Genomic DNA, 13,647 nt, shown 5'->3' on the forward strand with positions numbered 1-13,647 from the left:
ATATCATTGAACACTTTTACAAGGGCCGTCTCTGTGCTGTGGTGAGCACGAAAACCAGACTGGAAGGAGTCAAAGCGATTTATTATTGTTAGGAAGTTATTTAATTGTTTAAAAACTGCTTTTTCAATAATTTTGCTGATGAATGGGAGGTTGGAGATTGGCCTGTAATTCTGCAGTAGTGATTTGTCTAGAGGAGAAGAGGTCACAAAGGTGCAGGACTTCAAGTACTTGGGGTCCACTGTCCAGGAAACCGGGGAGTGTGGTAAAGAGGTGAAGAAGAGAGTCCTTGCAGAAAGGAGAGGATGGAGAAAAGTTTCAGCAGTGATTTGTGACAAAAGGGTAGCAGCAAAGGTCAAAGGAAAGGTTTACAAGACAGTAGTGAGACCAGCTATGCTGTATCGTTTGGAGACAGTGGGACTGACAAAAAGAGGAGACATAACTAGAAGTGGCAGAACTGAAGATGTTGAGGTTCTCCTTGGGAGTGACAAGGATGGATAGGATTAGGAATGAGGTCATCAGAGGTACAGCACAGGTTGAACGACTGCGAGATAAAGTTAGAGAGGCCATACTGAGATGGTTTGGACATGTGCAGAGGAGGGACAGTGGGTATATTGCTACAATGATGTCAGAGATGCAGCTGCCAGGAAAAAGAGGAGATATATGGATCCAGTTAAAGAGGACATGGAGGTAGTTGGAGTGAGGACAGAGGATGCAGAAGACAGAGTTAGATGGAGGAGGATGACTCGCTGTGGCAACCCTTGGAAAGGAAACAGCCGAAAGAAAAATAAGAAGTTTATTGTAAAGATGTGTAGCGAATTAGAGAATGACACTGTACTGTTCTTTATTTGTTGTCTAGTTTTCACCGTGTTGAGGTGTCAAGAGATCTGGGAAAAATTAAAAATACCAAGACATCAGTATGAGACTTGGGGCTTTATTTCCTGTGTGTTACAAATGTCACATACACTGCAGTATTTGCTTATTCCCTGCCCCCAAACAATTTAATACCAGTTTGCAATAAATTGAATTAACCCTCCTGAAGCCCTCAAAAGAGAGAGAGGTAGAGAAGCCCTTTTAACTTTGGGTTTCCATTTAGAGTCAAGATCAGAATTGGCTTGAGCCACTCATCTCTACTTTTTAAGCTTTATATCTTATTTAAGTTGTAAATAACTATTGAGTACCACCATTGTTACTTGTACCACAGTTTGATTTTATAAGTCGCCAAACCTTCCTACATTTCTCACACTTTCCGACTACCATAAACTAAACTGAGAAGGGTTTCAGAAGGGTTCCAGGTACCTGCGGTGACTAACTATTTTGAGAGTAAACTTGTAATCAAAACTTTGCGAACATGTTCACCAACACAAGAAAGGCCTTACGACCTGCAGAACTGAAAACCTTCACAAACATTTTGAGAGATTTTGGAAATCAACTTACCTAAAATTACAAAGGAGGGTAACTTATCATGGTAGCACAGATATTTCTTTGATTTATGAATGATTTTCCAACAGCATATGCAAGCACAGTGGACAAGACAGACAAAAACTGAAAAGGTCACACTTTCAATTATTTATGAGCCAATATGGTCTAATACTCACCTATGAGACGTAATACCACAATCTTTGAGTGGGTCTGATAAATACAACAATTAATGGCAAAACATTAGAATACTTGGTTAAGTTTAGGTTTTTACCTAGATATTTATGGTCTGCTGCCATACTGTCAGTAACAAAGAACACCATGCAGCACCTAGCAAGATGGCAGCACAAATTCTTGCCTAATTAGCAATAGACTCCACTGTGGTTGACCATTTCAGCGTATTACTATTTCAGTGGGCAGAGGCACTTAGTCTGTCTATTTTTATGTTAGTGGCACTAACACATCTTGCAATATCTTGTGCACATAATGTTTATTTTCAAGATTTGATCTAAAAGGCTAAAACTCCATTAGTCTTCAAGGTAAGATGGCCTTAATCTAAACTCTGGCATGAAAGGTGGTGGGGGATAGAAATGTTTCATCTTTATTGGTTTTAATGTGTTTGATGGTTTTACAACCAACAAGAATTGCTCACTGAATAAACCTTAACATTCATGTTATGCAGCATTTTTAATATTTTGCCAAAGATGTGACTTAACTAAGTTTTACTAGACAGAAAATAGACAGCATAGAATATTTCTGATAAAATAAGTATAGTCCTGAAAAGTTCAGCTGTAGTCAAAACCGTAAACATTGTGTTGGTTTTTCTTGTCCTTGTTTTGAATGTGCTCCCTTTGCAGAAAGAACACATTGATCCATGTTGTGTACTCTAATAAAAACTAATGATGATGAACATTGTTGTAACCTGTTTAATTGTGTTAGGGTGTTTTCATACAGTATCCTGTTACACCACTTTAAATTAGCTATCAGTTTATGTGGTTGCTGTAAATGCTTCTATAAAAGGTCATATTTGTTTACATTCAAATTGTTCAGTACATTTATACGTCCATGTTTAGCCTACAGAGTACTGTAAAAAAGAATCATCTCAAATTAGAGTGACTCATCTTGGCTTCCTGCCCCTAAGCTATCATAACAAAACAGAATTAATGAATTTGCATCAGCACATCCTGTCTGTGCAGGTGAGCTGGCAAAGAAAACATAGTTTACTGTTTGTACAAGTTTAATTATCAGCAACACGCCTTTACTTTCATTTTTTACTTCTTGTTCTGTCCTACTGTGTAACGTAGCAACCAACTCATGTTTTCACACAACATCTGATGCAATGTACCAAACTGGAGTCTTGTAGACTACATCACCTTACCTGAACCCTGTCTTCAATAACTTAAATAAAAACTAGAGAGGTTCAAGGGTTAGAGTTAGGGTCACTTAAATAAGAAGGAAGGGATGAAGGCACATGTCTTATCACAACCCTCCAGAATCAGCTGCAAATAAAATACCTATGCAGACAGTCCATATACATGTACTGCACTTTTTAATACATACATAGTACATACATTTTATTGGATTTAAGTGAATTGTATCATATTGTAAAAAAGTGGTTCAGTGAAATCTTCATCAACTAAAGTGACAAAGGAACATGTTTTACTGTATAAATGGTAAAATTATGTTATTTCCCATCTAATGATACAAAAGCTCAATTTGTTGTAAAACTGTAAAATTATGCTATTACATATTAAACCATACAACTGTGTGTTTTAAAGTAATTACAGTAAAAAAAAAATGTCATTATGCACGCCAAGATTATAGTTTGTTTTGGCATAATAACAGTAAACTTATGTCAATACATATCTTAAGATGACTGAGCTCATTATGCCATAGAAACAACATTTTGTCATAACATAACACAAAATAACCAAGCCCAGTTTGCTGTAACAATTGTAAAATAGTGTCATTGTGCATGTCAAGATTTATATTTGTTTTGTCATTTTAATGGTAAGATTTTATCATTACACATCTCAAGAAAACAAAGCTTGCTTCGCTGTAAAATAAAATTTTATCATTATGTATTTCAAAATAACCAGCTTGTTTTACCTGAAAATCAAAAGATAAAAAAATAAGTTTTATCTGTACCAAACTGGACAGCCAGATCTAATAATATTTAAATGTTATCTTGGGGGCCAGATAAAATGATACCAAGGGCCAGATCTTGAGTTTGTCACATGTGAGTGAGAAGACTAATTTAGAAAAGTTTGTTTTCTTGTTGTCAGAAATAAATTAAAAGGATACTCCTTAAACAGAATTCAAGACAATCATACTGGTCAGTATTTTAAGCTAAAGATGTCACAACAAGGAGGAACATCCATCTTTAATCAACACATTACTGTTCTAGATCATCTCTAAGTGTCCTGACAGAGTTCCTGAATGATAGAACTGGATCTAACATTTAAGCTACTCATTTTCACATGTAATTATCTTATTTTCAGAAAAACTAAGCAGTTTGCTTTCATTTTTAGATATGTCATTATTTTGATGAAAATGTTTTATTTTATCATGATAATGAGGAAAAAACTAGCTTGGTAATCTCAATATAACAAAATAGTGAAAAAACAATTAACAGAAATAAGAATAACAGCAAGTATGGCAATTTCAGCTTTCATATTAAAGCATTGCTCTTAAAAAGTGGGATAAAATAAAATTTCCTTTTAATCTGTCAAACCTATGGTATTTGCCATGCTTCTTTATTTTTATGTTAACTAAATTGATTAAGTATTAGTATTTCAAATGTGGAAAATTTTTTTTTTAAATAAATTAATAATATGTTGTTGGACAAAGTTTTAGGTTTGGATTTTTACACCAATGTACAAATTCAAGCACCACAAGCAGCAATATATTATTAAAATACAGAATAACATTTGATCCTAACTTTCAAGGAAGAATATAAATAGCCTTAAAGGTGAAGTAGGTTGAGGTTCTGCATCAGACAGTATGCAGTTAATTAAGATTGATAGTGTCAGGAAGGCATAATCATCATAGGACATGAAATTGGTAAATTGAAACATGACAACACTGACAGATGAGAATCTAATCATCTTTAGTGTTACTACATGAGACTGAGAGAACCTACATCTGCAACATATTTGAAACAGAAGTACAGAAAATAAGTTAAATAAAGGCTATTTTAAAAAACAAACAAACAAATAAACTTAGAAATAAAAAGAAAACACTTCCATTTGCATTTCAGATATTACAGAAGTGCATGGACCCAGGGAGAAAAGCTGTTAAATTTATTTGTCCTAGTTTTGAAGCATCTGAACCTATTATTATTATTATTATTATTATTATTGTTATTAATATTAATATTATTACTGCTATTTTGGTGTTGATTTAAAAAAAGACATATACACAAAGTATTTTAAATACATAGGCATTTTTTTCTTTCTTTCTGATGTTTCCATCCTTTAGTAAATTGCACGGGTGCCACCATGTCACCGCTCAATTCCCACCCACCCCCATTCGCTGAGGGCTGGAGGAGGCCCTTTCGCTGCCCGGAAATGTCCTTCATGCCACCAGTTGATGATCACATCACTGAAGTTATAAACATATTATACTAATTATTTTCATTATTTTATAGTTTATTATTAGTCTTAAAAAATAATATTATCTTGCCATTTGTAAACCAACTAAATTATGTCCTTAATCAACTAACGCCCCCAACAGACAGATTTAATGGTAAAGCCCGAAGATGTAACTCCTCCCCCCCGCGCTTCGTTGCTAGGAGACGGAGAACGCTTAAGCTAAAAGGCAGAGCCACATCATCCGCCGATTCAGTCTGTCCGTCTGTAGATGCTCTGATAAAATAGTTCTGCTTTTATCTCTTTGCCAAGGATAGTTAACCGTTTTTTTGTGTTCGTTTGTTTTTTACAAATAGCTTGTTGGGAGCATAAATAAAAAGAACAGTGTTACTATGTTTTGCTTATATTAAGCTTGTTAGTGACAACGTGACAATGGCCAGTGAACTGACTCAAGAGACGGTTCTGGACTTTTTAAAGGAGAGAGGAGGCAAAGTGACGAACGCGGAGCTGTTGGAGCATTTTAAAGCCATGCTGTTCACGGATGAGCCACTGAAGAAGGCGGCTCTTCGGCAAGCTTTTAAAAGTTACGTCGACAACGTCGCTTTCGTGAAAACTGAGCGAGGAGTCAAACACGTCTGCGTGAAGAAGCGGTTCCGCGGCTCGTCGTGTGGCAGCAGCAGCGGGCCGGAGAGCCCGGGGAGTCCTGGTCCGGAGGAGGCTCCCGCCCCACAGGTGAGCCGTGATGGTGACGCAACTCCGCGCGCTCAGGTGCTGCCTCAAACACCTGGCTCACATTCCGGAAATGACAAAGAGAGAGTTCCGCATTTTAGCACAGCTGAGAGCGTTTTGGTGGACCAGAACGAGAGGAACCGAGCTCAGCTGGAGTTTGTTTGTATCGCGGGGGACGTGGACAGCAGCTCGGCTGGAATGGGGAACAGAGGGAGCTTCACGAGACCAAACAAGTCCATAAAGGAGCGGCAGGAAAAACCTGACATACCAAAAATCACAGTGAGCGAAGTTTTGCCTCTCCCTGAGGAGGAAGCTGTCTTCAACCTGCCCGGGCCTGAACTAACTGGACTCAGTCCCACTGAGAAACGTGCTGAGACACCTGGCAGAAGGAGGGAGTCCAACACAGGAGACGATGAGTCACAGCTGAGCTTGTCTGAGAGTGAAGGCTGCAGCACTCCAACACACAGCCGCAAACACTTCATCCAGGTTATGATCAGCAGCTCCCCGGAGGTGAGGCGCAGCATGTCGCTGCGGAACTCCTCGGTTTCCCCTGGCTTCGAAGACGAGAGGACGTCCGTGACCCTTGACCCCATGGAGCACGAGTGGATGATGTGTGCCCCAGAAGGCGAGTGGGCCAGCCTGCACCGCCTCCTCTCCGCAGAGCCTAGCCTTGTTCAGAAGAAGGACTTCGTGACTGGCTTCACCTGCCTCCACTGGGCCTCCAAGCAGGGCAAACCTGACCTGATTGCTCTGCTACTTCGGTTCGCCAAGGAGCACAAGGTTCCCATCAGCGTGGATGTCCGCTCCAACATGGGCTACACGCCGCTGCACGTCGCCGCCATGCACAACCACATGGAGGTGGTGAAGCTCCTGGTGGGGGCCTTCAATGCAGACGTCGAGGTCAGGGACTACAGCGGGAGGAAGGCCTGCCAGTACCTCAACAACAGTGCCAGCGTGGACATACGGGACATCATAGGGTCCTACGAGCACTCCGAGTCTGAGGACCCTGACCAGCAGGGTGGAGGCCGATGGAGGTTCTCCAAGGTTCTCCAGTCTAACCTGAAGCCCCTCCGACTGCTCGGCGACAACTTCCTGGAGGTAGATGGCTGGGCCATGGAGAAACCGGTCCAAAGGAGGTCGTCGTTTAGCAGGATGAAGCCCAAAATGCAGAAGCTTCGCCTGAGGACGTCCCAGATTGTCCATAGCACATCTTTCAATGAGAGAGATGTGGATGTCTCGAGGAGGGGGTCCTTCAAGTTCAGACCACACACACATTTCTTCGGATGAGTTCTTGTAGAACAAATTCCAACACAAGAAGATTTGTTTGTGGGATTAAATATTTGGAATTATTTGATAAACATCATCTCATCAACAGACATCGCTAAGGTCATTTAGCTGTGGTGGCCATCTTGAATCAGGTTGCCTCCAAAAGTTAATGAGTTGTTTTGATTACTTTCTGGACGTTTCATTGACACCTGTAAAGTAGATGTGACAACAACCTTGAATCAGGTCATTACCAAAAGTTAATCAGTCATAAATTTGCTTACAATGTTTACTTTGTGAGAGTTTCATTAAAATCCGTCCAGTGGTACATGAGATATTTTGCTAACAGACCAACAGTGTTGACACCCACAGTTATTGCCAAAGTTTTAAGCAAAACTCTTGGCTGATGTGTGGATTTCAGAGTATGTGTTGGGGATAACTCTCTTCACACCAAATTTTAGCTCAATATCTGTAAAATTGATGGGGTTATAGACATTTTTGTGTCTGGTAAGTTCACTTGGCTTTGGTGGCCATTTTAAACGGGGTTGGCTCTAAAAGGGAATCAGTTGTAGACCTACATTCAATGATTACTTTCTGAGAGTTTCATAAAAATCCGTCCAGTGATTGAAGAGATATTTTGCTAACAGAGAAATGAACACATAATCACTGAGAGAAACAGTTACACTATCACCCACCTTTCATGGTGGCAGGTGATAGATATAGCACCCAATTTAACAGGAAACTTGCATAGCTACAATCAATAATCACTTGTAATGAAAAAATTGTAGAGTAATATTCTGACAGCTCCATGTTGTCCTGCTCTCGGTTTTATCTGTCCTCAGCTAACACTAAAGCCCACTGACCTGTAATCTGGATCACAGTTCGTTGTCACAAAGTGCAGTCCTGCTGTACGCTTGTGGCAACAAGAAAAACTTGCTTCCTTTTTGTGTTTTTAGTACTGACGTAATGAATAATTGACTTGTTTTTTCCGATATGTGAAGAAAACAACCTGTTGAAGAGCTGAGGTATTCGAGGGGTTAACCTGCTGGTAATCCATTAGTTTACAAACTGTTTACAGCAGTGTTGCACGTAAAGTATTAAACTACTAAGAAACCAATCAACACAGAACAAAACTTCGACCAGAATCTGAGCTTTAAAACAACTTTAAGTAGAGGAAACCCTGCTCTGAGGAAGAGAACTTGCAAGTGACAGATGAACACATGAATATAATGAACTACATGCTGCTTCAGGTCAGGACTCAGCCTCGCCCACGTGTTGCTCAAGCTCCTTATACCGAGCTGCTTATCCCCAAACCCAGCTGCTCATGTGTCTGACAGCTCTTTACACAGCCTGTATGAGCAGCTTCTCCTGTCTTTACTGCTTGTAAATCCACAGCACTGCTCAGTCAGCCACACCCTGATCTGATTAGTTGGGTTTAGAATGCAGCGGCCTTCGTTTGGGCACCATTAAAAGAATAGTTCAGCCATTTTGAAGTGTGTTTTTATGTAAAAGTTAGGAGCAGTTTAAATCCTGCCTTTGGTATAAAGCTTCATGAAGGGTCTCAGTTTGGAGAAATAGTTAACATCCAACAGGACTGACAAGCTAACAACTTTAACCTCAAAGTTTTCATAGCGGTTCTTGTAAACACTATTTTTTTTTTAAAAGCTGTTAGTTTCTCATTACATGATTCTTTACACGCAGCTTCAAGGTTACTTACAAACAGTAATAGCTACTAGGTAACATTCAGAAGGTCAGGACGAGTTTCCGAGTTTATGTTGAAATAACTGCAGAATTGACAGTGGTGTAAAGGTTTGATATTAGAGTATACAGGAATCGCTAAAAAATTTTGATGATTGGAGTTGTTTTTATGTCAAAATCCACTTTGAGAAGGGTCCACCCATGGGTCCGTCTTGTTGAGCTAAAAATGCCTGGTCTGAATGGACCCTCTTCCAAAGGGATTGCTGCCATTTTAAAACCGCTCCAATCTGCAAGGTTTTGCAGCGGTTCATGCAAACATTTATGGTTTTGCCTCACCCCCAGTGTCATTTTACATGCTTATTTTGGCAGAAAAATTGTGAAACTCCTGCTGAGCGTAATCATTGGATGCCACAGATTGCTGTATCTCATTGCTGCTGCGATTCGATGGCGCCGTTCGTCTGTCTGTCAATCTGCCTGTGCACATTTTCTTGTCCAAGCTCTAGATTGCTAACCTTTTAACATAGAAATGTTAAACTGCACAGCTGGACACTTTATGGGGCGAGGATGATACCTATTGAGTTCAAGGCCATGGTGCCAAAGGGTCAAGATCCTTTGTGAAAACCTTGTCTGTGTTCTAACTCTAGACACATGTATTGTGAGGGGAATTTGTGCTGTGGATTTAATTTACTCTGATGATTTTTTAACAGGCGTTTTACATACCTTTTACATACTGTTACTCTTGTTACAACTGAACAAAATGTTATCAGATTATTACATTATAAAAATTAGAATTTTTTTTATTTTATGGGGTATGTATAATAGGATGAAAACAATTTGTTCTAATGTAAAACTATATTGTATGAAACATAAGAATATATATTTATGTTTTTGCTGAGGTGGCAGAAATAGGTTTCCATTGACTGTTATCTGTCATGATGACAATTTTTCTGAACATAAATCTTAAATTATAAAACATAATAAAAGCCTTGTCTGATCAAAGTTGCAAATGTGAAAATACTGTTTATTAAAAAAGTAAATAAATAATGAAAATAGAAGGTACTTTCATATAGGCTGACACTTAAAATAAAACGGAACCATGTCAGGTTATAATGCTTAAAGTTTACTGATCAAACAATATCTTTTCACATATCACTCCATCATAATATGATTTTAATCTTGTAATAACATGATGACATTGTTCAAACAACAAGTAAATTCACATTATAAAATAATTATGTTTATTGTAAAACGTGAAAACATTTTGTTATATTTGTGAAAATATATTGTAAGAACATAAAGCAAGGTTAGAAAGTTCAAAAGATATTGTTCAAACAATAAACATTTCACTTTGTAATGTAATATGGCTCAATTTTACTTTTGATGCTCGAAAAATATTATTAAAACTTTTCAGTCCAAAGAAAATGTTAAACTAAGGTGTGTCCTATCATTAGTATTATAGGTGTTTTCAGTCTTGAAATCAGCCATTCTGCCTGTGAAAAGTAGGCACAGTGCTGTTTGATATCATGGTGTGTACCTCACTGAACATGACCACAGAAAGCTATTGATGAAGAAACCAAAGTTCACCGAACCATTGAATCAACATGAAGCAATTGTGTTGAAATGGTTCAGTGTTTGGAAGCATTTGTTACAGTTAAATATGGCACCATCTGCTGGTTGTCATGAAACAGTGAAGCACTGTTTGGTATAACAAAGATTCTATGTGCATCTTGAAGGTTTTAACTATGTTATATTCTATAATATATTATTAACAATTACTTATGTTACAATGTGATTGTGCCATCACAAAATACTGTATATAACAGAGATATTGGTGCCTTTTCAGTGAAGCAGGTGGAGCTCCCCCATTTTTTAAGGTGCTGATCTTATTGACATCAACCTGGGGGTTAGGGTTATATGATTACGGTAGATAATTAGGTTTGAACTAAATATGGCCTAAAAGTAAATCGTTTTTGCTACGGTTTGTTAATATATATATACAGTATATATAGCCAGTCTGCCATTGAGATTTGAACTCAATTCTCCAGCATATAAACACATTGCTATATCCATTATGCTAACTAACTGCCTCTGTCTTCCTTTATGTATAAACAATTACATTCCTGAGTTTGTTACCTCATTTTGTTACATAATTACATATGTAAAACTGAATAAAGCCTGGGACTAAACCTGCAACAATAATTTGAGGGGTTCAAAGATTTTTTTAATTTTAGAAACAAGATAATTTCACCTGAGTTAGGCTTCAATCTGTTCCTCCTATTTGTTACTACCCCTCCAGCTTTGGAGAAGATTGTTTTACATGACACACAAAACCCATAAGGATTGTACCTGTTTGTGAGTATTTGCTAAGTGCCCTGTATTCAAAACCAGTGCAACATGTAAACTGAAGAAACAGATAAATTTATCTGTATCTGTACAAATGGACAGAAAGTAACGGTGTAATACTCATGCTATGTCACTAGATGCCAGCAATGTTTCCATGAAAAAGGTTTTAAATACAGACAACATTCTTAGCGTGGCTGAAGATTTTTTCAAAACATTTGTTGCTCTTTTCCCCCCTATTGATATTATTGATGTTGTCAGTTTATAACTATTTCAGCCCATGATTAAAGTTTAATGATGAAAAAGATGAAGTGCGTCAGATGTAAAAAAACAACAACAAACAAACAATAAAAACAGTTGTTTTGGTCTCTAGGACACACAGTTATAGCGAGCATGTGCAAAAGAGGCTGCTACATCATCATTTTGATACCCCAAAATTAGAATTTTTAACAATCTCCCCTTTGAAAAGTGTTTTTATTTTTATTATTATTATTTCAGTTTTTCTCACCAAATACTTAGTGTGCATGTAGAGGAGAAGTGAAAACATACTAGAAAATATCTGATAATTATCTCTGATAATTCTGACCCAACTGATGAGCTAATGGCTTTGAGTAAGGCAAAGAACAAAGTGTACTGCTGCTATTGTAAAACAATTCCATTCTCTAAACTGTTATACTCAAGAGATCTTTGAAAAATGATTTTACAGACCTTTACATCATCTCAGTTTGCTGTCGTTTCCACTGATCTGTTTAGATACTTTCAGATTCAACATAAATTAGAAATACACAAAGAAAGAGATAAAATGGCCAGCTTGCCAAATAGCTTTAAACACAATACTGGATAGATTGTATTCAGAACAAAATCACACATACATATAAAACAAACAAACAAACAAAAAACTCCCATCTTGCCCTCTTTGTTCCACATGAGCGGCTCCATTTTCACTTCAGGCTCAGGTCGTCTACCAGAGGCCTGGGAGCTTAAGGGTTCTACACAGTATCTTAGCTGTTCCTAGGACTTCACTCTTCTGGACAGTGATCTCTGAGGTTGTTCCTGGGATCTGTTTGAGCCACTCTTCCAGTTTGGGGGTCACAGCATTGAGTGCTCCGACCACTGGTACTACTGAGGCCTTGACTTTCCACAACTTCTCTATTTCCTCTTCTAGCTTTTGGTATTTCTCCAGCTTTTCGTTCTCCTTATTCCTGATGTTACAGTCGCTTGGGACTGCTAAATCTATCACCACTGCTTTCTTCTGCATCTTGTCAATCACCCTAATGTCTAGTAGATTAGCCATCACCTGTTTGTATCTAGAAGTCCCACAGTATCTTAGCCCTGCCATTCTCCACCACCCTTGGTGGAGTCTCCCACTTTGACTGTGGGTCTTCCAGTCCATACTCAGTACAGATGTTCCTGTACACTATTCCAGCCACTTGGTTATGGTGTTCCATGTAAGTTTTGCCTGCCTGCCTCTTACATCCTGCTGTTATGTGCTGGAATGTCTCAGGGGCATCTTTACACAGCTTGCACATCTTGGGTCCTGCCTAGTATGATAGAGCCCGGCCTCTATTGCTTTTGTGCTGCCATGATTATATATATATAATCCAAGATGGCGCCAGTGTGTGTGGCCTGCCGTCTCTTCCTGTCAGTGTTGTTTGTTTGTTTGCTGTTTTTGTTTGTTTTGCCTGGTACCGGTTCATTGCTCGCCTATGATCGCCAAACATTGCTGGATCTTCGCCTTTTTGCCAAGAATCTAGTAAAAATTGACAATGATTACGGTGCTCATTCAATGTTTCAGCCGTTTCTCTTCCCCGGCCGGATACCTGCTCATCATTGCCACACCCTTGCTCTACTCCCTCGGCGTAAACGCCGGCGCCACCGGGGTAAACGCAGCGGCCGACTGTTAAAGTTTAAGGCTCTCTTGGCACGATCTTCCACGGCTTCTTGGAGGAAAAATGGAGTGATTCCCGGACTCTCTTTTAACTCACGATCGCTGGACCCTGCCGAGAGCGGGCTGGTTTATGTCGTTGGTTCGGATGATGTAATCCGCCTCCACGGCCCCTGCTCTCCCCGTCTCCACTGGCGCGGTGTAAATCCCCGCCATCTACGAGCCCTGCGTCGGGCCCCACAGACAGCAACCGCTTCAGATGCGCCGGCCCCTGCCAGGTTCGGCCTTGTTAACGCAAGATCACTGGGAAATAAAACTTTCATCTTGAGGATTTCTCTTCATGACCCGTGACCTGGATTTTCTTTGTGTAACGGAGACATGGCTGAGTACTGGTGAGCCTACCTCTCTTATTGAACTGTTACCACCGGATTGCTGCTATTTTAATTCCCAGCGCCTGTCGGGTCGAAAAGGAGGAGGAATAGCGGTTGTTTTTAAAAGCGATTTTAAATGCCGGCAGATTAGCTCGCAAAGCTCTTTTACAAGTTTTGAACATTGTAGTTTTGAAATTGGTCGCTCTCATGTTGTCTTGTGTGCCGTCATTTATCGGCCACCCAAGTACAATAAGGATTTTATAAGTGACTTTTCAGAATTTTTGGCTGAAATTCTGCCTAAGTATGATAACGTTCTTATCCTTGGTGATTTTAATATTCACACTTGTTGCCCAGA

At 39.2% G+C, this 13,647-nt stretch overlaps 2 protein-coding genes across 2 annotated transcripts in view; one reads left to right on the forward strand and one right to left on the reverse strand.

The window, feature by feature from the left end:
- LOC108244131 (NLR family CARD domain-containing protein 3) overlaps positions 1-13,647 on the reverse strand; it is a 1,204,881-nt gene that overhangs the window by 252,670 nt on the left and 938,564 nt on the right. The window lies entirely within an intron of this gene.
- Positions 5,245-10,889, forward strand: LOC108244140 (ankyrin repeat domain-containing protein SOWAHC). Its single transcript, XM_017430048.3, has one exon. The coding sequence runs from the start codon at positions 5,439-5,441 to the stop codon at positions 7,020-7,022; it is 1,584 nt and encodes a 527-aa protein (XP_017285537.1). The 5' UTR covers positions 5,245-5,438; the 3' UTR covers positions 7,023-10,889.

This window comes from Kryptolebias marmoratus, linkage group LG23, assembly GCF_001649575.2.
Source record: "Kryptolebias marmoratus isolate JLee-2015 linkage group LG23, ASM164957v2, whole genome shotgun sequence".
In the NCBI taxonomy this organism is placed as follows: Eukaryota; Metazoa; Chordata; class Actinopteri; order Cyprinodontiformes; family Rivulidae; genus Kryptolebias; species Kryptolebias marmoratus.

Bases quoted from the DNA above. Each gene is read 5' to 3' on its own strand.
- LOC108244140 (XM_017430048.3), top strand. From the start codon at position 5,439: ATGGCCAGTGAACTGACTCAAGAGACGGTTCTGGACTTTTTAAAGGAG.